The 24873-nt window shown below is 40.4% G+C and overlaps 1 protein-coding gene across 4 annotated transcripts in view; it reads left to right on the top strand.

Moving 5' to 3' along the window:
• The first annotated feature begins 633 nt into the window (after positions 1–633).
• The window catches only part of PDE5A (phosphodiesterase 5A), a 147268-nt gene continuing 123028 nt past the window's right edge, over positions 634–24873 (top strand). The window contains exons 1-2 of one of the 4 annotated variants that reach the window (XM_024119197.2): positions 634–1015; positions 22455–23043. In XM_024119197.2, the coding sequence (XP_023974965.1) occupies positions 894–1015; positions 22455–23043 (711 nt within the window). In that variant the 5' untranslated portion in view covers positions 634–893. Of the gene's footprint in view, positions 1016–1757; positions 1804–2615; positions 2685–12751; positions 12788–22454; positions 23044–24873 lie in introns of those variants that run through there. The other 3 variants (XM_024119199.3, XM_028492240.2, XM_024119198.2) reach the window with 3 other exon arrangements.

Genomic DNA, 24873 nt, shown 5'->3' with positions numbered 1-24873 from the left:
AACCATCGTGATTATTGTATTTCAATCTACCTTTTTCCAGTCAGGAAAAGGGGCTTAATGCAAATTAAGCCTTTGATGAGAAGGCACTTAATTTATAATTATTATTGTTGTTATTATTAACATTAAACCACGGGAATGGTTTTGTTGGAAGTTACCCACCAGGACCTGCAAATCTATTGCGGTGACACACGCCCCAACTCTCCTTACCCAGGAGTGGTCCTTGGCTGGGGCGCTTTGAGCCACTGCGCTGGCTGAGCTCCGAGGAAGGTGCGTCCCCGCTCCTCCCAGACCCACGCGCTGGGCTGGTGGAAAGCGAGGCGGGACTGTCATTGTTCTCCCAGGCCTGAGGAAAAGTGCCCGGGCTACCACCACCTCTCATTTTCGGGCGAAAATAACCCCAGCTACCGCCCTCTGGGCTTGGGATGGTTCTCCACAGCGCGACCTTCCCTTTCCTAGAGTGGGACGCCTAGCGAACACACCCGGAGTCACCTTTGCGCGCTCCCCTGGAGCCGGCTCGGCACACAGCGCACCCCAGCGGCCGCCTTGGCTTCCTTCTAGTCCTGGCCACTAGGCTTCCGGAGAGCTCGCCAGTCGCCGCCGCGGCCGCCTCGGAATCTAGGGACTCGAGAGACTGCGAGAGCCAGTCTCAGCCAGACCCCAGGGAAAGCGCGGGGCTGCTGCACCCCGCCACACCTGGGAGCGGTGAGGACCGGGAGAGGCGGGGCGCGGCAGGAGGGTGGCCTGGTGCCTGAGCAGCTTCGCGGAAAGCCGGCCGGACTGGAGCAGGGCGAACGGGGAGGGTCTCGAGGCAGAGTCCAGCTCCTCCAAGGGAGGGACCCCAGCTGGGGTGGAAAACCAGCACCAGCAAGCCGCAGAGACGCGCCGCGCTGATCATGGAGCGGAGCGGCCCCGGCTCCGCGCGGCCGCAGCAGCAGTGGGACCAGGACTCGGTCGAAGCGTGGCTGGACGATCACTGGGACTTTACCTTCTCTTACTTTGTTAGGAAAGGCACCAGGTAAGAAGAGGACCCACGGAAGACCCTGCTGGGGCATGGAGCATGACCTGGGGCTGATCTCTCTCCCCTATTGAATTTTCCCCTTCGTTAACCATTAAACCGTCTCCAATCTCAGGCCCTTTGCTTTTGAAGTAGGGCCATGATCCTGTTACGGTGTAGAGACCTCGACTTTAAGGCGAGTACAGTCGAAAAACCGTCGGATTCGATCCAACTTGCTCACAAAGTTCAAATACAAGACCTGGGGCTGATCTCTCTCCCCTATTGAATTTTCCCCTTCGTTAACCATTAAACCGTCTCCAATCTCAGGCCCTTTGCTTTTGAAGTAGGGCCATGATCCTGTTACGGTGTAGAGACCTCGACTTTAAGGCGAGTACAGTCGAAAAACCGTCGGATTCGATCCAACTTGCTCACAAAGTTCAAATACAAAGATGCACGTCCCGACCCCCCCCCATACACACACACACACACACACACACACACACACACACACACACAGGCTGGCAGCCCTGGTATTCCCTGGGAGCAATATTATTTTCAAATATCTGCGCTCACGGGCCTTCCTCTAGCCCTTCTCTAGCCTCCTGGTTCCCCTAAATCTCCTTAGCGAAACCAAAACAGTTTTTACGCCCCTTCCCTGCAGCTCCGGAAGCACCGTTTCCAACGCGTTCGCTGTGGCTCCGCTCCTCCCCCGTCCCTCTTCGCCCCGGCCCTGGCGGGGCGGGGAAGCCCGGGTAGGGGCGAGACCACGAAGAAGCCCAAAGGCAGCAACATGCCGGAACCTTCCCAAAGTGAGTGCTGTCGCCTTTTGCCCGCTTCCAGTCCCCTGGTTGTCCCGCGCTTCCCCTTTCCTTCGCTTTTGCGCGCAAGGCGGCGCCGCCGAACGGGCTCCGCGGAGGGGTTCGTGGCGTGCACACAAAGGGCGGTGGGGAGGCGCGGCGGGGAGCGGACCCGGCGGGTGACAGGTCCCGCGGCCCGAGGCGACCCCAGAGGCCAGCTCTTCCTGGTCCGGAGCCAAGCGCCGGGACGGCTGCTGCGGAGGGCGGGGAGGAGGGAGCCTGTCCTTTGGGAGGCGGCTGCGCAGCGAGCAGTCGGGGCGCGCGTGGGAAACGCTCGCGGGAGACTTGGAGAGGAATTGAGGCTGAAGCCGAGGGGCTAGGAGGGTGGAACGGAGAGTGCGTGGCGGGCTGGTGCCCCGAAGCCGGAGGAGTTGGTGCGAAGCCGGGGCGCGGGCAAGGCTGCTGCGCTCGGACTCGGGCTGACTCCCAGACGCACCCCTTTGGAGAAGGGGCCCGAACCTCGCCGTCGCCGGCTCCCGGCAGCGGCCTTCGGGCAGCTGACGCTGGCAGCCTCGCCGGGAGGGAGACGCACGCGGGGCGGTGATGGTGAAGGGGCCGGCCGGGGCTGGGCGCTGGGCTCCCACTCGCCGGCGCACCGCTGCGACTCGGCCGGGCGCTCCCAGCTAGGGGGCGGCGCAGCGCGGGGCGAACGGGCGGCGGCGGGCGGTGGCGCGACCGCGGGGGCGGTAGGGGAGCCGGCTTCGAGTCACCGGCCTCACCTGGGCACGTCGTCGCCCCCCGGCGCCTCCTGGAGTCCAGGGTCCGCCGAGGCCTCCTGATCTGCACCTCCAACTCACCACGTTTGCTATGTTGCCTTTTGGGGACAAAACAAGGTACTTCCTTCAGCATCCCCCCCCGTCTTTCCTACTTTCCCCGGGGGCGCGGTGGGGGCCGGGTGCTGGGGGGTGGCACCCGGGTCACACCGACGGGGCGACGCTTCACTGAAAATGGACTCTATGAGATTTTTGTCTTCCTTTACTTTCCTGTGGATGTAATACCTTGAGGTCTTAGATGGGGCTCTTTTTAACTCCGCGTCTCCTAACGAACGTTCAGAGTTGGTGTCGATTTGATCACTTTCGGGGTTTTTTAATAGAGGCGGTGGCTTCGGCGCAAATCGTATCTCTTCTGTTTAATTACTCCGCCCTCCTTTTAAAATCCTCTTCTCCGCTTTCGCCTTCTATCAAAATCCTAAATCTGGAGCGACCAGAGGATAAACCCTGAATGGAAAGTGTTTTCTTTTCGAAGAGGACTTTTCTGTGAGTTTGGAGTGAGGCACTAAGACCATCTAGGTCTGGAATTATCGATTGCTGGGAGCCAACAGTTTTGAGAGGTCACCTCCTCCGAGGCCATCTGTCCCCGGTTTGCTTTCACCCTTGTACACTTCTCCTCTTCCGCCCTTAATGAACTGTAGCGCATAGAATGGGGAATGGGCAGGAGAACTGGGCTGATATTTTAAATGTGTAGGGGGATGTTCTTTAGAGATGTTCTTCAGGCAGATTATTAAGAAAGAGCAAAATTACTTATTTTAAAATCAGCGTAAATGTCCTTTGTCTTTTTTTTTCCCCCCTCTCCCTTTAAAGACATAAACTTGGGATTGTTTGGCGGCTGGTTTTAACTCATACATAAAAGTACTTCACTTTGAGAGCCTGCCAAAACTTTGAGTTACTTTTTTTTGGAAAATAAATTGAATGAGTTAAGTTACATTTCTTTTCACGTTACTTTTTTCCCCAAGTAGCATAGGATTAAAGTCCCAATTCTCAAAAGTACACTGCTTAGTGTAAAATTTAGACCATCTGAGACTCTATTAAAGGCTTTTTTCTTCAGTTAGGGTTTTTACATTACAGTTGATGTTGACAAGAAGTTGAACCCTTTCTGTGATATATATGTGTGTGTATATAATCTTAAGAGAAGAGTTTATGTTGAGTGTAAGCCGGAAAATGAAAGTGTAAGACATTCAAGAGTAGGGCAGGCCCTCAATTTTAGGAGTTACAAGGCACTGAAAGTTGTCAGTGTGAGGAATGTAATCTAAGTCTTATGCGTAGCCAGAGGTTTTTCAAGAAACAGTGTTCCAGTTTGGACTTATATTTGATGGCATTAACTGGAGACTTAAAATAAGAATGAGAGATTGGGCACTAGTTAATTATAAAAAGGCCAACCTGCTGAACACTGTGTGATTCACATGGTTGTGGTCAAATCTTATTACAGACACCTTAACTTTACAGCTAAATCGTTTGTTTGTTTGCTTTAACAAGAAGATCATATTACTTTGCTTTATTCCCTTTTGTTACACAATGTAAAAAATGAATACTGTATGTGATTCAGGAAACCCATGCAACAAAATAGCTCTGTAGAGGCATTTGGCGAGTTTTAAGATTTTAAATAAATTTGGATTCACTAAGATTGACCATCTGTGCCTGTAAACAGTCTCATTGATAGAACTATTTCTACCTTATTTGATTTAATTGTTGTTTGACATTCATGCATGCTTCTCTATTCTCTCCCCGGACTGAATGGTCTGCACTCAATAGTCACTGAATAGAAGGAAGGTTCTGGCACTAAACTCTCATTTAAACACCTGTGAATTTTGGTTGACCTTGAAAGCAATTATTGCTGCTGTATTACATTGTTTCCTATAATTATCTTCAAATACAGAGCTAAGCACCTCCTTAAAAGCTATAGCTTGCAGCACAGAAATAGGTGCTTTTCAGCAATCAAAACCTGTTTAAGCGAATTTTGAGTGTCAGTTGAACAATTCGTAACATAATCTATAGGCATAAAAATTACTTTGAGGCTAGTAACTAAAACCTATGGAAAACCTCCACCCTGGCTATCGTAGAAAACTTTGCAGTCCTACGAGTTTGAGATGCTGTGTTCATTAAGGGCTTTAATGCTTGTGCATTCACAGATGAAGCCTTTCTGGTGCTAATGCCACTTTAACAGCTGTTGTTATTCTTGACAGCTTATTAGAATAACTTACCTTTCATTAGTTACTAATCAGCTCTGTGATTGTGCACGATGTTTTAGATCATTTAGAATTGTAAGGGTAATATGATTGACTTTTTATTGCTTTGTTTTGTACTAGACAAAAGTTTGAGAATGTTTGGCATATACTGGAAATAGAAGATACTAAGTGAGGACAACTTTTTATGACCACTTGGATCAAAGTCCAGAAACAGAAGTTTTACACTTGCATGTAGTTTTCTATGGTGGACCTTTTATTTGATACTGCAAAGCTGTGGGGAATTAGTTGATGTTCCAGGTCCTGAGTTTGGGATTCTTTCTTTCTCTCTTTCTTTCTCTCTCTTTTCTTTCTTTCTTTCTTTTTTCTTTCTTTTCTTTTCTTATTTTTTCTCATCTCTAAAAGCTGTAACTTTTTTTTTTTTTTACTTAAATCAAATACACATTTTTTTTTAACATCTTTATTGGAGTATAACTGTTTTACAATAGTGTGTTAGTTTCTCCTTTACAACAAAGTGAATCAGTTATACATATACATATGTTCCCATATCTCTTCCCTCTTGCGTCTCCCTCCCTCCCACGCTCCCTATCCCACCCCTCTCATGGTCACAAAGCACAGAGGTGATCTCCCTGTGTAAAAGCTGTAACTTTTTTTGCAAGATATTATCTTAAAGTCAGACGATAGGTGTAAAATAAATATTGCTATTCAATCTTAAAAATGATTGTTTCTATGATCATATAGGAATATAAACTCACAATTTTCAGACACGATTTGTTAAGCATATTTTGTTAAGCAGTCACTAGTGTTGAAGATAATAAAATCCTGTGGGTATTGACTCAGTCTGGCTTTGATATTTCTAATATTTTCATTTTGGTAATTCTGGTGTAATAATGTCCTTTTATCCTTGTATTGCTTATAACCAGGGTCCTTATAGCCAGCTCGAAGGTACCTTTTAGTGTCCTAAAAGTACTCATGTGGGTAGGATTGAATCTGGAAGAATCCGTAGGAGCCCCTGAAATGATGTTTCTCATTGCTCTTCTGTCACTAGTGTTCTCAAGGTTTCATATTCAGTTCCATTTTTAAAGCCCCCAATACAAGATCATGATTCCTAAAACTGTGGTACAACTAATGCATTGCAATTAGTCATTCAAAATAAATCTGTTTGCTTAGTATAACACTTAAATAGGCTTGTGGTACAATTCAGTAGCTTTTTTTTAAAGTTTGTGATCTGAAGATCTATTGGAATTGCCAATATTTTCTTAATATCGTCTTCAGTACCTAAAGATGAGCAGTTTTTAGAATTTTGATTATGTTGTGCAACAAAATTTCCTTTTTAAATAGTTCCACCTAAAGAAGTGACTTGAGTCTGGTCTCTGATATCATTTCTTTTAAAATAGTTGAAAGTGCTTTCAAGTTGTATGGGTAAAGTTTGTACCTTCACCCTTATCTGATTACAGAGAGTATGTCTTGCTAAGTTGCTTCCCTTCCTCTAGATTTGAAAACATGCATTAACTTAAAACTGCTTGAACTTCCTGCTACATTTTAATAATGCTTGAGAAAGAGTTCTTTCATACTTGAAAAGGCTTAAAAAAAGTGCTTGGTATTTATTAGTTTGTCCCCCAAATATTTTTCAAACTAACAGTTTATTAAACCTGTAACTGTTGTGTTGAGTTAGATTTTTTTCGTTGTTTTCAGGGCTAATTGTAGGATAAAAACTCTTCTTAGGATAAAAGCCTTTGGTAAGGACTGCAGGGCAATTAAATAAATCACTGAGTTGATTGATATTGGAGGGTTGAAAAGTGACTAATTTTTGAGTTTAGAATGCAGACTAGCTACTGACTTTGCAGGACTTCCTGTGAGATTACTTTAGCTGGATAGATGTAGATTCTGTTGACCAATGTTATAGCTGATTGATGTGGCCTTGGAAATATCTGTTAAATCAGGTTCTCAGTAAAAAAAAAAAAAAAGTGCCTGTGAATTACAACCTAATAATAAAAATTGAACAAAGTCTTTCCACGTGAGTCATTCATTTGATATTTAGCTTTGTAATCTTATTTACCGACTTGGTATTCTCATTTTATTTTGAATCGTATATTTTTTTTCATGGTGTGAGTGCTTTATTCATTTTCCCTAACTGATAGGAATTTATACTTATTGCCAACTAAATATTTAAGGCAGGTAAAGAAAACTGAGTGTTAAATTCATAAGAATCATTCTGATGAATATTCTTAAAAGCTTTAAAAAAGCCATATATATGGAGATATATATATCCATGTGCCCCATTTGTAGTTTGTAGTGAACATGCTTTATAAAGTCTTAGGTGCCATTGTTAGCCTCTGTGTTCTTTGAGACCTTTCTCTTGATTCTGAATTGTAAAGTAAGATTAACTTTTTGCAAATTGTCTTCTCTGAATAATTTTATTACATCTGAATTTGGGAGAGAAAAGATCCCTACCTGATATCATATCCCTGGTAATAATTATTTAAAAAAATCGTCACTTCTACTTTCTGTTGAATAAATATACTGAGGTCATAAGAAGAGTAAAGATCCTGATTTTTTTTTTCTTTTTAACATCTTTATTGGAGTATAATTGCTTTACAGTGGTGTGTTAGTTTCTGCTTTGTAACAGTGAATCAGCTATACATATACAGATCCTGATTTTTTAAGCTGATGAAATAATTAAAACACGCACACAGGATCTTTGAACTTTAGAGTTGGAGGAGATCATGTAGTCCAGTGTCCTTCAAATTTAAGTAATGTTCCCCTGTTAAAGAAAGACATTCCTATTGATTCCCAGTATCTTAGTTAAAAAGCTTTTGGTCACAAGTGACAAAAACTCAACTTGAACTCATACATAATTAACTCACATGATTGACATTCCTGGAGATTGGTTTGGGTGTGAAATAATCTTGTCAACATTCTTTTTGTCTGTATGTCTATCTAATCAATCTGTCTTCCTTTCTTCCTTCCTTCCTTCCTTCCTTCCTTCCTTCTTTCCTTCCTTCCCTCCCTCCCTCCATCTGTCCTTTTGGCCCTATGCTGCATTGGCTTTATTCTCTGGTAGGCTTTCTTCGTGAGCTGCAAAAGTTTCTTCTTGGCAAGTTTATGTGGGTCTTAAATTTCTCATGTTTGAAAAGTACCTTCTTATCCATATCAGCCCTCTCAAAATTATTTGGCCTTGCTTGCATCACTTGCCTGCTCTGGGCCAGTCATTGTGTCCAGAAGAATAGGGTTGTCTCACTACTTTGTTGGGGCAGGTAACCCATAGTGTGGTATGTCAGTGGGGCGGTGGGGGGGGGGAGATTCCCAAAAGAAAGTGATGTGAGTACATCCAGAAGTTCCAGATATCTGCCATACCTAGTATTGACTTTCTCTCATTTTAATGTGAGTTAAATGAGGAATTCTTAAGAGTAGGTATAATTTAATCATAGCATTTATGCAACTGTAATACCAAAATAAATGTATAAGTTAATTATGAATAAAATGATAAAAGTCTAGCCAAATACAAATTGACAACATTCATTAAATCATCCTTGTAGAGTGAATGTGGCCCTGATTGGGATGCAGGGGGGTCTGGTGAGGTCAGCTTGCCTTTGCTACAGTTGCCTTGTGATGATTCATTTCTTCCACTGGGTCTCTCATAACAATCATGAAACTTTTAGTCCTATAGCACAATACACCAGCTTTTGGTTTTTATTTGGCTTGAAAGCACATTTACATATTAAATCTACCTCTTTTATTTTCTCTTTATCCCAGAACCATTGGGCGGCAGTGTGATTGTAAATTCAAATATAAACTTGACTGCTAAAATTGCAGGATAGTATTTGATTATAAGGTGGTCATCCCAGTAATTTAAAGTATACATCTTTTACTTTTTTTTTTTTTTGGTTTTAATTGTCATTAGTGTGAAAATGCAAAATTGAAGCATTTCCATAGAAAAACTACAGATCTTCAAAACATAATTGCTCTGGACTCTCAGGGCTTCTCATACCTCATATTGGGCCATGCCAATCTAGTCCAATCTTTCCCATCTCTAAGCTGCTAAACAAATCGGTTTACATATTTACAGCATAGATTTTGGTTATTAGGTTCTTTCAGATGCAAGTAAGTTTTCCTTTAAGGAACATTTTCCATACATGTGATTATGAATGCGTGGAAAATTACAAAACATGTCTCTTCCAACTCTTGGTCAAATTTGAATGTAAAACCATGTGAAGCAGTTCTGCATTTTATTTATATTTGGTCCCAGTAAGCTTCTCAGATGTTTTCATAGCTGGAGAAAACTTGGGAACATTAAGTAACTTTAGACAGCATTTGTTTCTAATCCATGCCAGAAGCAAGGGAACTATTCACTGTAACATCAGAGTAGAGATTATTGGAGGAATCACTTGGTGGTGTCCCAGATAGCCCCTGTTTCATCTGGTACACTGTTATAGTAGGTTAATCTTTTATTCTTCTAAACTGTTGCTTTTTTTCTTTTTTTTAAAATTGAAGTATAGTTGATTTACAAGGTTGTGTTAGTTTCAGGTTTACAGCAAAGTGATTAATCTTTTTCATATTCTTTTCCATTATAGTAAACCATTGCTTCTTAAAGGGGATGCTGTTTGGCATTTGGTAGTGATACTTTTTGTTGTTGTGAGAAACTGTTCAGTGTATTGCAGGATGTTTAACATCCCTGGGCCCCAGACACTAAATGTCAGGAGCACCTGATTATTGTGACACACACTTCCAAATGCCCCCCAAAAGCTGGCGCCACTACTTGGTGGGGAGCCACTGTTCTGAACTCTTTAAAATTTACTTCAATTTATGGTGGTTAAGGGCCCCAGATAGGACAGATTTAAGTTTCAACCCCAGAACTACCTCTTTCTTAAAAGTATGACCTTTAGGTACTTTATTTGCTTTCTCTGTAAAATGGGAATAATAGCATTTACTTCTAGGGTTCTTAAGAAATTTAAAGGAACTAATACATATTTCCTTATCTTTTATGGAGTGATTTTCAGTAGGTTACTATTTATTTTACCTTGAGAATCATCAGTACCTTAATTATAATTGCAAACTTTGAGAATCATCCCCTTATTCTGATAAGTGGGAATTAGAACAGAACAGGGATTTAATAGACTTTGTGTCCTTCTCATTTTTTAGACGAATTTTTATTAATGGTTTAAACAGAACCTTTTGTGGATTGTGTAAGGTACTGGAAAGGGAATTGGAACGGGAGTCCAGACCTCCCGACTGTGTCCCAAGCTTTGTGACTGGCCCAGGTTAATAAATCTTGGCTTTAAAATGGGAGGTAGGAGGGGGTGAGAAATCAAGGCAGAGAAATTCATAAATGAGTTTAAAAATCTCTTTCAGCTTTAAGCATTCTTGATTCTCACCAGAGGAGCAGAGTATCAACTTCTTAGATTGAATAGTTTCCTTTAAGTATTTTCCAAGTATGAGTGGTGGATCTAGGTCAAATTATTCAAACAACGCAGCTAGAACTGTGTAAAATAAGGATCCAAGAGCAGGAGAAATATCTAACATATTTTATGTGAGTTATTTTTATGTTTTTCCTACAGATAAAGCACATTTCCATATAAATTATCAACCATCCCTTTTTAGACAGAAAACTAACACACTTTGTAATTCTGGTTTTAGTGGTTAATTCATGTGAATGATGAAAAAAGCACTGGAGAGAAAGAAAAAGGGGTGAAGTTTTAATAGGAGACTTAAAAGACATGATCATGCATTGTGTTTTGTGGATCATTCAGGGCCTGTAACTTTTTCCTCTGTTTTGTTTGAGGCACTCTGCAAATCTCCCCAAATGTTACTGTTCCAGGGTAACCTCCTTGAGACCCAGGCATCAGCCTACTTACAGAATTCCCCCAAGTAAGCCCCCTTGGGTAGGAACTAAAATGGATCAACTTTAATCCCCAGATCTCTTGTAGCAGAGTGTTGAAGCATTGTTTTTTCAAGTATTAAAATCATTCTCCAGTTTGGAATTATGGTTATTATGAAATATTGCTGTGGTTTTTATTATAGATAATTAGTTGTATATCACATTTGTTGTCAGTTTTATTATATCTGTGATATTTTGAAAAAATCAGGGGCTTCCCTGGTGGCGCAGTGGTTGCGCGTCCGCCTGCTGATGCAGGGGAACCGGGTTCGCGCCCCGGTCTGGGAGGATCCCACGTGCCGCGGAGCGGCTGGGCCCGTGAGCCATGGCCGCTGGGCCTGCGCGTCCGGAGCCTGTGCTCCGCAACGGGAGAGGCCACAACAGAGGGAGGCCCGCATACCACATTAAAAAAAAAAAAAAAGAAAGAAAAAATCATCCCCCAAATTCTATAACTTATTTTTAAAAATTAAGCTCTGAGTAGTAATAGAAAGTGATTTTTCTCAACTACATGTTCAGCTCTTAATCTTTATGTGTTATTCAGAAAATTTGTCATATGTAAGTGTGGTTATTGGTTTAGGGAGTCTATGTTTTTTCAATTCTAATTTGAGAAAATACCAACATTAAAACAATTTTTTTTGCACAAGTGTTTCTATAGAGAAATTAGTGCTTTTAAACTAGGAGCTTAAAAAGAAACAATGGCTAACATCTAGTTATTCTGTAGAAACCCATGAATAAATTCTTTCTATTTTTACAAAAAAATTAATTGCTTTTGAAAATATATTCCAGTTAACGTTTGATTAACTTGGGAATTCCCTGGTGGCACAGTGTTTAGAACTCAGTGCTTTCACTGCCAAGGACCCAGGTTCAATCCCTAGTCTAGGAACTAAGATCTTGCAATCCATGTGGCACGGCCAAAAAAAAAATGTTCAATTAACTTAAAAACAGTAACTATCACATATTGAACACTGTGTACCAGACTCTATGGTATCACTCTATAGGCATGATTTCCCTTAATTTTCTTAAGAAGCCTATGAGGGTTAATGCCGTTATCTCCATCTTATAGAGAGAGTAAATAATGCACCTGAGGTCTTATCTTAGAAGCAGCTCTGGAGTTCAAGCTTAAGTCTGTCCCACCTAGGGCCCTTACCCACCATTTTCTACTGAAGTTCAGTATCAATGTTAATGGAAGCAATGCAAAGACTCATAGATTTAATGTCATGAGGAATTTAACTCAGGAAGAGGCTAAAGTTTCTCCTAGGGCCTTTTAATGTGCAAGCACATTACTAAATGAGGTGCCTAGAGACTTTGCCCAAGTGGGTTTCATTTGCATATATTATTTCAGAGTATAAAAAGTAGGAACTCTCCGATAACATTTTAAAATAGAACGGCTGAAAGTTTAGGTACTGGACTGTTAATTATATTTTTAGTATTAGAATAAAAGTACCCTAAGTATAGTATATTTTCAAAGAATTTTTATCCTCTGATACATTATTTTAGGCAAGAGTACAAAGCACATTAAACTAGTTGCGCTACAAGTAGGTTTCATCTAATTATATATATAGATATATATATATATATATATTTTTTTTTTTTGCTGTGTTGGGTCTTCGTTTCTGTGCAAGGGCTTTCTCTAGTTGTGGCAAGCGGGGGCCACTCTTCATCAAGGTGCGCGGGCCTCTCACTATAGCGGCCTCTCCTGTTGCGGAGCACAGGCTCCAGATGCGCAGGCTCAGTAGGTGTGGCTCACGGGCCTAGTTGCTCCGCGGCATGTGGGATCCTCCCAGACCAGGGCTCGAGCCCATGTCCCCTGCATTGGCAGGCAGATTCTCAACCACTGCGCCACCAGGGAAGCCCTAATTATATTTTAGGTGTGGCCCACGGGCCTAGTTGCTCCGCGGCATGTGGGATCCTCCCAGACCAGGGCTCGAGCCCATGTCCCCTGCATTGGCAGGCAGATTCTCAACCACTGCGCCACCAGGGAAGCCCTAATTATATTTTTAACTCATGAGAATTATTATGTTTACATCAGAATTTTACACTGCTTCATAAATTTTTCTTTTCCTTACTTTTCTAGATGCCAAGAAATATGCTATCTAGACAAGGTATTTTAATTATTTTTCCCTTTCAAGGCATCTGGAATACTGAATATATATTTTAAGGTATTTGTCTTTTTAAGATTCGTTTTGTAAATGAGTGAACAGTTCATCTTTGGTAGAAATTAAAGTTATTGCTGCATGGAGCCCCTTTGGACACAGGCGTGTGTGTGTGTGTGTGTGTGTGTGTGTGTGTGTGTGTGTGTGTGTATCTTTTGCTAATCATTTGAAATGCTATGTGAGAGCTTGCATCCCACTATGCAATAAGTTTTGCATATCCTATTTAATACTTCTAGATAGTAGGCATTTGGAAGAAGCTGTGACTTGTTTAGATTAGTGGAAAATTTCTAGAACACAAACTATAAACCGTAGTTTTTCTTCCTGTGATAGGTAATAATATTGAGTGAAAATGAGAAATTGCAAAAGGGGAAAAGTTTCATTCTTAACAGAGTATGTGTCATCATACAGTGACCTTCCATTTCTTTCAATGAATATCACTAATCAATTTGTAAAAATTTTGTAAAGTATGAGATGAAGTGTAGCTGATATACAAAAACTTATACCTATTTAAATAGCAATTAAAAAGATATACTAGGGCTTCCCTGGTGGCGCGCTGGTTGCGCGTCCGCCTGCCGATGCAGGGGAACCGGGTTCGCGCCCCGGTCCGGGAGGATCCCACATGCCGCGGAGCGGCTGGGCCCGTGAGCCATGGCCGATACACTACCAAATGTAAAATAGATAGCTAGTGGGAAGCTGCCGCATAGCACAGGGAGATCAGCTCGGTGGTTTGTGACCATGTAGAGGGGTGGGATAGGGAGGGTGGGAGGGAGGGAGACGCAAGAGGGAAGAGATATGGGAACATATGTATATGTATAACTGATTCACTTTGTTGTAAAGCAGAAACTAACACACCATTGTAAAACAGTTATACTCCAATAAAGATGTTAAAAAAAAAAGATATTATTAGCTTGGTACCATTAAATTTAATCATTAACTTAATTGAATCTATCATTTTAAGAATGATACGCTTTTCATCTTCTCTAAAAATAGGAGCACACAGGGTGTGTGGTATGAAATATATAGCACTTTATTTCTGCCATGTGTGTAATTTTGATGAGATAAACTCTTTGTTATAACCGTTATAAAAAATGACAATTCACCTTCCAGGCTTTCTACCCCCCAGAATTCCTTCCATGTTTTCTTATCATTCACGAATGAATTTATTCATTCCATTCCTCTGTGTTACTAAAGACCCCAAATGTCTGACAATGGAAATGTCAAACTCAGCCTTTTCCTGCAGCAGCTGCTAGAACCTGGCCACCTGGCCTTTTGAGTACATGAACGCATTTAGTTTTGTAGGGTGCTCCACCCACATTGAAGCACTGTCTTGAAGAATGCAATGCTGTTAGTGCTATAAAGAAGCCTCATGAAATCAAAATATGTTAAATGTTATTCCTCATGACACTGATTTTTATATTAAATCATCATTGCATGGACAGTTTGAGCTGCAAGGGTCTTCAGTAAAGTAGACTATTAAGACAGTAAACTTCTGATTGGATTCATTGTTTTAAAAGACTTGAGATTTAAAATCCAAGTCACATTTATGGTAAACTCATGACAAGTTTTTATCTTGGCTTTATTTCCTGGTGTCTAATTAATATCAATCTTTTGGGTTCTTTACTTGCTCAGTATGGGAAAGGGTTCCTTAGTGAGCCCTGAGCAGCAGCTGTGGTACCTGCAAGTTTGAAACCACAGTTGGTTTTCACATTCATGTTACCTGAGAGGAATAACTCCCAACATTGATTTTGGTACCCTCCAGGGTTTCTCCAGTTATTTTAAGACATATTGTACAAGTTTAAAAACAAAACTAAATTGAATTTACCCATTTTAAAAAGATATATAATACAACTCATTTTTGAGCTAAGAAATTTTTTGTGTAATAAAATATGGAAGGAAATAACTGACTGGAGGATAATAAAACAGATTTTGGTGAGGAGAGAAGGAATGATTTGGATGGGATGTTAAGCATCAGGATCTTGTCATCGATTATAAATTCTCGGCATTAATTTTTATTGTATTTCCCTTGGCCGTGGCTTTATTTCAAGGGTCCAGGGGCTATTGTTTTTCATTAACAGCCTTGTAAAAGTTAAATCAACTCAAAGACTTCAAGAGGGCCGCTCTGCTTGTGATTGCAGGACAGTTAACAAGGACTTGCTTATACATGAAAGCAGAGTCTCTAAGTTATTAGCACTTGGCATAGAGGGTAAAATACCTTTGTGGAACTTGCATCCGTTTCATTCTTTCTGCTCAAATGGCTAGGATGTAACTTATGGAGAGTTACGATGTAACTCTTCTATTTAGGGGGAAAACTTAGTGGGATTCTGTAATAAATGACAATCTGCAGCGTCTGCTTTGGACAAGGACTTTGAATGCTCAGGATGCATGTAGCCAGCCTATTTCCAAACGCTATTAGACCCACTCGGCCTGTGGACCCATACCACCTGGAACACGACCTCTTTCCCCCTTACTTTCTCTGATTCTCTTGGCTGAACTTTATGATGAAATGAACAGCCATTGCTCTTTACCCCAGCCCTACATCTCCATTGGAATGAGTACTAAGGGTCTAGGAGATAGCACCATCTTAAAAATATGGAAGAGATTTTGAAATGCTTCCACGTGCATTTTCTTTTTCTTTTTTAAAAATTTTATTTATTTATCTATTTATTTATTTTTGGCTGTGTTGGGTCTTCGTTGCTGCTCCTGGGCTTTTCTCTAGTTGCATCGAGCAGGGGCTACTCTTCGTTGCAGCGTGCGGGCTTCCCATTGCGGTGGCTTCTCTTGTTGCGGAGCACAGGCTCTAGGCATGTGGGCTTCGGTAGTTGTGGCGCACGGGCTCAGTAGGGTCTTCGTTGCTGCTCCTGGGCTTTTCTCTAGTTGCATCGAGCAGGGGCTACTCTTCGTTGCAGCGTGCGGGCTTCCCATTGCGGTGGCTTCTCTTGTTGCGGAGCACAGGCTCTAGGCATGTGGGCTTCGGTAGTTGTGGCGCACGGGCCCAGTAGTTGTGGCTTGCGGGCTCTAGAGCGCAGGCTCAGTAGTTGTGGCACACGTGCTTAGTTGCTCCGCGGCATGTGGGATCTTCCTGGACCAGGGCTCGAACCCATGTCCCCTACATTGGCAGGCGGACTCTTAACCACTGCACCACCAGGGAAGCCCACATGCATTTTATAACTTGTCTCAAACATCAATCCTGTGTGGTGAGTGAAGCAGTAAGAAGTCTTTCCCCTGTTTGAAAATGGGGAAGCTGAGGGGCAAAAGGAGATGACAGGAGTTGACCAAACTAATAATCATCACCTACTGGCCTATTGATAATGTAAGAAGTTGTGGGAGTCTTCATGACCTGTTCATACAGCTGACCATTTTTATAATGAAGGACTTGTACTCTGGAGAAAACGACCTCCAGAGAAGTTGTGACTGGTTCAGCCTCACATCTGTGTATTCTTATAGTTGGAACCAGAGTTGTTTCCTGATGGCCAGTTTGGTATTCTTGACTTTATACTCTGCCGAAGACAGCACCTTGCACTTCATGAAGAAGGTAGAACAGGCAGTATTTCCCCTATTATGTAGAGGATGAAATTGAAACTCAGAAGAAGAAAATTGTTTGCCACTGGTCACAAATCCCATTGGCAGCAAATGCTAGAATAATGATTGGAATTTTGGATTAATGGCTGAAAAACACAACTTCTCAGGGTGCTTTGTAAGTCCCAAAAATTTTTAGCAATTAGTCAACCTCCCTTTTATAAGCAGATTGCAGTTTGTTTTTTTTCCTCTATTAAATATATGGTATGGTTTGGACAGTAAAATGAAAAGGCTTGATTTAGGAAGAATTTTATGCCACAAATTATTAATCCAAGAGCTTTCAAAAGGCTCAGTTATCATACACAGGATCACAGTGTGGTACACAGGATCCTTTGTGCTCTTTCGATGATAAAATTAGTATTAGTGGTTTGATAGCCTGGAGCTCATTAGTATGCTCCATAGAACCTACCTTTTCTTTGTTGTCTATCTGCCAATAATTTCAGTTGGGAAAAACAGAATATCGAACAACTAGTGTGGCCAGCTAAAATACAGGACACCCGGTAGAATTTGAATTTTAGATTCTACTTATATTAAAAAATTATTCATTGTTTATCTGAAACTCAGTTTTAACTGGGTATCCAGTATTTTTATTTGCTAAATCTAGCATCCCTGAGAATTACTCTTCTCTTGAACACATTTATTATACATTCTTTTCAGTACATCATTCTAGGTTTATAAACCATGACCTGTTTTCAGAGAAACATAGGCATGGGATTCGGTTAGATTTTTTTCAGGACACAATCCTTAAGAACATTTGTTCTCTGAGTCCCTTGGGGCAGTGTTTTTACCTCAGTGGTTTAGTGTGCCGTCCTTTTACGATCTGGATGGAAAGAATTAAGTTAGAGAATGTGTATTATACGTGATTTTATTCTCTCTATGCCTTGTGTGTTTAAATTTGATTTTTGACTCTTTCAGATGCAGCTAGACATTATGAAGTGTCTTCATGACAAACATTGATGTTCTGGGAACTTTTATAGTCTTACAGGCTGTAAGACTTGGAATAGGAGACCTAGATTTGATTCCTGATTATGCTGCCAGCTAGCAGAATGTGTTTGGTTCAGCCATTTAATTTAGCTGCATAATTGAGAAAGAGTAGGATTGTTAGTGCCTGCCTCACCAGGTTTAAATAAAATGGTGCTTTTTTTCCTTCCAGTATCACTAATGTAAATACTTTTCAAAATCTCATAGACTCAAGGAAGAGAAAGAAGAGAAAATAGAGATCCTGTCTCAGGCCATAGAAGTAATTTGCTCCAGTCAGAGCTACCAGCCAGGTTTCTTGAATCTCATCTGGTGTATTTACCCTCGTATTTGACATGTTCATCTTTCCATCTTTCTTCATTCACATGCAGTTACGTAATAACTTCATGTGACAGCAAATTCAGTACATGTATAAATTAACTTCTGGACACAATATAAGCTTCACTTTAGGGAGGAGAGGTCTGGGCTTGCTCACTCCTGTATCCCTGGTGCCCAGCCTAGTTACTGCCTGGCACTCTCAAGGACCTTCATGAGAATAATCCATTCTAGAGAAAAAAGACACTTAAAAATGAATCCAGTTAAACCGAAAACTATCAGTGAAAAGGTTTTGATTGGAACTTTATCTTGAAAAATGGAACCACAGGTTATGAAAGTAAATTTACCTTATTTTGGACTTAGTAAAATTTAGATTATAATGAAAATTCCAAGCTAATTTGTAAAATACACAAGTTTCTGGCAAGACTATGCCATAAACTAATATCTTTACTTCTCATTTGACATTTGCAGCAGGATCATAAAGAGAGTCTTTTTCCCCAAATATAGGTTTTTAAAATTAATATTTGAAGATGTCATCAGTTTTTCCAGCAGCCCTTCTTAATCTAGAATGCAGTTATTTGAATAGAATTCTCTTTTCAGGTATTTATGTCATGATCCTTGCTGTGTTTTAATTTTTTGATTGTTAGCTGTTTTTTTATTGAGCTTAACCCTTAATTATCTGTGGCTTTATGTAATATTAGAATAGTTCTCCAACATCACTTTGGTTTACTTCTAGAAATTCTGTATCTTACATAAGAGTTTAAATTTCAGTCTGCAGGTGATTTGTATTTGCAGAGATTGAAGTATTAAAAAACAGTCAATAGGAGATGATAGATATTAGTCTTAGGAAGGACGGCCCACTTCATAAGCCACATAGGTCATGCACTGCAAAACGTCAAGGGATGCCTGAAGGGAGAGAGGTGTGAGAGATGATTTAATTTTATTTACAGTTGGTTTATAAGTGATTGTTTTGATGTTATGATAACATATGTTTTCCATACACAGGGATATATCTACAGGGACTCAGATAATCAATAATGTGGTCATGAGAAAACCCTTTCCCCCATGACTGGTGATTGATAAAAATTGTTGGTTGAATCACTTAATATACCAGGTCTCCTGTTCCTGTGTCATTTAATACTGAGTTCATCTCTCCAAGAGAATATCTAGAAATACAACACTTGTGAGACTATTAAATATAATAATACAAAACACCTAACAAAGAATTTTTGGACACTGGCTCTGTTTAAGACATATATTAGGCCCTACAGGATATATGAGGGTAAATTAGCCATGGTCAGCTATGAGGCTGACATCCAAGGAGTGATGAACATTAATAGCTAAAACACAATGTTGATTTTCTGTAACAAATATATCAGCATTCACATTTTCAAAAGACTGTTGTCCCTTTTAATGCAGGTAATTTAGGAGTCTTCATTTATTCATTCATTCACTTCACTCACATATTTATCAAGGACTTATTATGTGACAGACGTTCTCTAAGTACAGGAATGCAGTCGTGAAGAAGACAGACAAGTATGAAATTTACATCTCATCGGAGGAGGCAATAAACCAACAGATTAATAAACCAGAAGAATAGATGATAGTAAGAATTCAGATAGCATGGGGGGGAGAACATAACGTGTCGGTGCCACCTGAGGTGGAGTGATCAGGGAAGGCCTGTCTGCACAGGAGATGAGGAAGCTGTGATCAGCCAGGTGCAGGTGAGGAGAGCTTTCCAGACTGGGAGCAGTCTCATGTGCCTAAGGAGCATCAGGGAGGCACGGGTGAGAGGGACTGTGGTAAGGGATTGAAAGAATTTGAGTTTTAGTCTCAATTCAGTGAGAAGCCAAGTAGGGTAGTTAAGATGTTAAGGTTTACTTTGTTCGAAGATTACTCTGGCTACTGTGTGGAGAATGGATTGAAGGGAGGCTTGTATAATATCAGAGAGACCAGTTAAGGGGTTGTGGCCACAGTCCGAGGTGAGAGATGGTGGGGTTTGGACCAGGGAAGTGGTACAGGAGATAGAAATGAGAAGATTGGACTATAGGGTTTTAGAAGTCAAGGTGACAGGACTTGGCTGCTGGATTAGAAGAGAGAGTTGAAGGAAACAGAAATCCAGAGCAATTCCTAGATGTTTGGTTGAGTAACTAGGGAGAGGATGGTGTTACTTACTAATATGAAGAAACCTGGCAGGGAGTGAGGCTGGGGCAAGATGAAGGGTGGGGCATTAGGAATTCTGATTTCAGCATGTCAAGGTGTCTATTTAGACGTTCACATGGAGCTGTCAAGTAGGTGGTTGGATTAAAAAGTTGATCACCATTTTCCAATGAGAAGGTAAGAAATAAGACGAGGCTGTGTTTCAGGTTTGTAACTGAAGTAGTTAAAATGCCTCTTTTTATATTGATTTGAGAATTTAAGTTGCATGTACATATTTTAAAATCACGATATGTTAATTTAAATGTATCGCTTTTTTCCTGTCTTACATTTTACAAAACAGTTTATTCAAATGCTTCCTGTACATTTTTCACATGCATGTCTGACATCAGTGTCTTTGGCACTACTGCTGTGATTTTGGAGGTTATGTAAGCATTTCCCAAAGTATGTTCCCCTCATTTCTATCGAAGTTTTTGAGATACAGCATTATTTTAATATCAATCTATGTTCTCATCACTGGAAATTTTGTCTCCAGCCATGGCATGCATTTATAAAACATTAGGCGATTATATTTTAAAAGAGTCTGTGCTAGAGGTATACACCGGAGATCTGTACAATATACTTAACTGCATTGCTTTCTAAAAAACTTTTGTTTATTATTATTATTTTGGCCATGGTGCATGGCATGCAGGATCTTAGTTCCCTGACCAGGGATCAAACCCGTGACCCCGGCAGTGGGGATGCAGAGTCTTGACCACTGGACCACCAGGGAAGTCCCTACATAGGTTTTTAAAGAGAGCTTTAAAATTTATAACTATATCTAACACTTGGAATTATGAGGTAATCCTGATAATATCTGTGTTATCTTTTTTTGACTCATTTCATTCTAGACCAGTGCCATTTCAGGGTAATATATATTTACCAAACAATAGAGTGTTGTTCAAACTAAAATAATTAAGGGAGCATTCTATAAGTGAAAGACTTAGTAGAGACTCTGAAAAGAGGCTAACTCTTCTTTCCCCCGTCTGGATCTTCTTTTTTCACTTAATAAATTGTGGTGATTATTCATATCAGTATCCGTGACCATTTAAAAATCTTTGTCTAGTGTCACATTTATAAATGTGCCATGATGTGTTTTCCAGGCTTCTGTTTGAGGTATTAGGTTTCTTCTTATCTTTGCTGTAACAAACAGTACCACAGTAAATAAATACCCTGGTACTTCCTTTGCCGCATGTGTAAAATCTGTGGAACAAAGGATAAATGCATTTTAAAACTTGTTAGATATTGCCTGCTTGCCCTCTGAAGAGGTGTTATCAATTTCTACTGCATCCAAAAGGATGAGAGAGTGTCTGTATCCTTACACTCTCCAAAATAGTACACTGTCAGACTTTTTTATCCTGGCTCTTTGGTGAAAATAATCAGTAAGTCATTGTAGAGTGGAGATTGCATTGCTCTTATAGGCCAGTTCTTTTAAATATCCTCAATGCTAGCAAGTTTTTGTCTTTTGAAAGTAAATTTGAGTTTTGGAAAAAATCAAGTCTAATGCATAAGATATATATGAAGTTAGCCATTACTCTAGGTTTTTTGCGGTTTTATTTGCTTGTTTTCAGAGGAAGGCTCGGTGAAAAAGAAGATCTAACTTTCAGATAAAACTAATATTCTTATATGGCTTTTGAAATTTTTTAGAAGTTAGTTTCAAAAGAAGAGTTCCAAAAATGTCTAAAGTAATGGCACCATCAATTGGCTTAAGATTACAGCTGCCCAAGAGGAATTATTTGAATTGAACAACAATTATTTGGATATATATGATCCGGTATATTTGTTTAAAAAAATCACCCACTGTGAAGGCTTTATCTCAGACAGGTTTCTTCATGGGATGGCACATTAACAACATAAATAATTTAAGTTTTCTTGGACTGAATTTTTTATACTAGTTATGCTTACTTTTTTGTTTTCCTCCTTTATACAAGGAAAAGATAATCTAGAAGAAGAGATCATTTTTACCATTATCTGAACAAACATTATCAGTATGATATTAATGGAAATCTATAATCTTTTTACTATATACCAGATCAAATTGTTTCTATTTTTCATTTCCCTTTCTAAATCTAATGTATATATAGCAATATAGATAACAATTATCTAAAATTAAGCATATTAGCTAGCCAAATTCAGATAAATTTTTAAAAATATTTAACTTCAGAACAAGTTGTGTGTTTTCAATAGCAAATTAATTTCCGTATCTATGTTTTCCTAAGACTATTGTTAAATTTAGTGTCTTACTTTAATACAAATTGATTTTGAGAGGAGCAGACTTGACACTTGATGTATAGTAAATCAGATATCTGAAAATACATGTATATAGGAGTCAGGCTTTATCAAAGTGTTCATTGAAGCAACTGTCCTCTACAGATTTTCAGACTAAAACTGTCTTAAATAAACCATCTTGTTTTTATTTTCTATGACAGATTGAACCATTACTGCCTCAGTTTACCATGAGAGGATTTTTAGAAGCTTTCAGGGGTAGCAATATTTAAGGAGGGGTGTTCTTCCTTAAGTATTTACTGTGTCTGCATGTTCTTTTCTGCAGAGAAATGGTCAATGCATGGTTTGCTGAGAGAGTTCACAGCATCCCTGTGTGCAAGGAAGGCATCAGAGGCCACGTGGAATCTTGCTCTTGCCCCTCGCAGCAGAGTCCCCGTGCAGAGAGCTGTGTCCCTGGAACACCAGCCAGGAAAATCTCTGCCTCCGAATTTGATCGACCTCTTAGACCCATCGTTGTCAAGGATTCTGAGGGAACTGTGAGCTTCCTCTCTGACTCGGAAAAGAAGGAACAGATGCCTCTAACCCCCCCACGGTTTGATCATGATGAAGGGGACCAGTGCTCGAGACTCTTGGAGTTAGTGAAAGATATTTCTAGCCACTTGGATGTCACAGCCTTATGTCACAAAATTTTCTTGCATATCCACGGCCTCATCTCCGCTGACCGCTATTCCCTGTTCCTCGTCTGTGAGGACAGCGCCAACGACAAGTTTCTTATTAGCCGCCTCTTTGATGTTGCAGAAGGTTCAACACTGGAAGAAGCTTCAAATAACTGTATCCGCTTAGAGTGGAATAAAGGCATCGTGGGACACGTGGCAGCTCTTGGTGAGCCCTTGAACATCAAAGATGCATATGAGGTAAATAAGAAACTGTTGGAACAGAGGCGGGGTGGGGGGTGGAACACGGGTGGGGCATTGGACAACTACTGTGAATCGTGGGGATATTTGACACTGAGATGTAATAATGTGTGTACTTATTTAAAATGGGAATATATGGCAAGAACTTTCCCATCTTTTAAATGTCAGAGTTTCTTCGCTAATGTCTGGATCAAGGATAGAGGCCGGAGAGAAGTCTTGTCCTGTTTTTCTCCTTAATGATAATTTAACATAGGTCATCTCATAGTTGTATTCTTTCTTCTTTTTACCTGATCACTCTACATATCCCCTATCTATGTTATCTCCATGTGAACTTCTAGGAATTTACTAATATTCTAAAATGATAGGTCCAAAAGCCATCAGAAAACCAAACCCATAGTCTTTTTAAATTCATTCATTCAGTTAATCATAGTCATTCATTTGAACTCCCATTGACAGCAAAGTCTGATTTTCTTTCTTTCCACTCTTTCATTTGTTTTATTAAACAAATAAATTTACGGATAGCTTCAAAAAATGGAAATTTTTGCCCTACAGTATTTTGATGGAAAGATTTGATATTTCTTCCACTTTTACTTCAGTTATGGACTTAAAGATTACACTATATGATTCTTGAAATTTCCCATTTAAAATTAATCTTTTATTACTAGAATTAGAGGTTTTAAACAAAGCATCTTAATTGAATGACACTTAGTATGTTTATGAATTATGTTCTAGCTACTTATCACGTGGTACACTATGAAGGTTCCATAGTAATACTAGCTTGAGGCCCCTCTTTGTAATCTGAGGGGTCATAGATGTTTTAGTCACCCCTGTATTCCTGATGTCTAAGACAGTGCCTGGAACATAGGTAAGTCTTAATAAATAGTGATTGGGAGAAAATTATAGTAGATGAGATAAATAAGTAGAATGGAAAGCAGGTCATAGTAGATCCAGGGAAAATGTGTTAGGTTCAGGGAAGCAGGAGATCACATATAATTGGGGAGACGGAGAGAGGTTTCTTTGAGGAAGCAGTGACTGCTGTGGACCCTGGAAGATGGGTGAGATTGGAGTAGATTGAGTTGTGTGCATAGTGAGATCCAGATGTAAAGAGAAGTTTGCAGAAGAGACAGGAAGTTGGACCATGTGGTGCTCATATGGAAATGTGTGGGTGATAGTCAGTATAGATGTTGAGGAGCTGCTGGAGATCACTGGGGTCTTGAATGCCAAGCTGAGGTGTATATGTTTGATTCAGAGCTATGAGGAATCACTGAAGATGGTTTGAAAGGGGAACTGGCATGATTCAGACTGTGATTTAGAAAGATGAATAATATGGTGGTCATAAAATGAATTGGGGAAAAATACTGGAAACTGGGAGGATAGGTTATTTTAATAGTCTGAGGAAGTAAGGACCTGATCCAGGGCACTGGCCTTCAGGACCAAAAGGAGGGAATGGATTAAAGATGAAGAAGCTGAATCTGCTAGACTTGGCAGCTATAGGAGATGGAAGTGAGGAGAAAAGAGGAGTTGGAGAAGACTTGGGTTTTGAAGTTGGTTGAATAAATAATGGTAACTGGTAGGGAATACTGAGGGCAGGGATCTGGGGAGAGATGTGATAGTTCGGATAGGTTAAATCCTGAGATAGGTTTCAGAATCAACTCTATACCAGCAGTCTTTTCCATTTTGATTCTTCACGGAGCTATCTCCATGACCTCTTTGAGCTCTGTGAGTAACATCACACCATGACAGACTCCAAGAGGGGTATTAAGGACACAGCTGCAGAATCGCTGCCAAGTTTGCAGAATTCCCTTCCTCTCTTAGGTGACAGCTGGGTTT

This window comes from Physeter macrocephalus, chromosome 7 (assembly GCF_002837175.3).
Source record: "Physeter macrocephalus isolate SW-GA chromosome 7, ASM283717v5, whole genome shotgun sequence".
Lineage (NCBI taxonomy): Eukaryota > Metazoa > Chordata > Mammalia > Artiodactyla > Physeteridae > Physeter > Physeter macrocephalus.
Note: the sequence above shows the minus strand (reverse complement) of the source record. Positions and strands in the feature narration are given on the sequence as shown.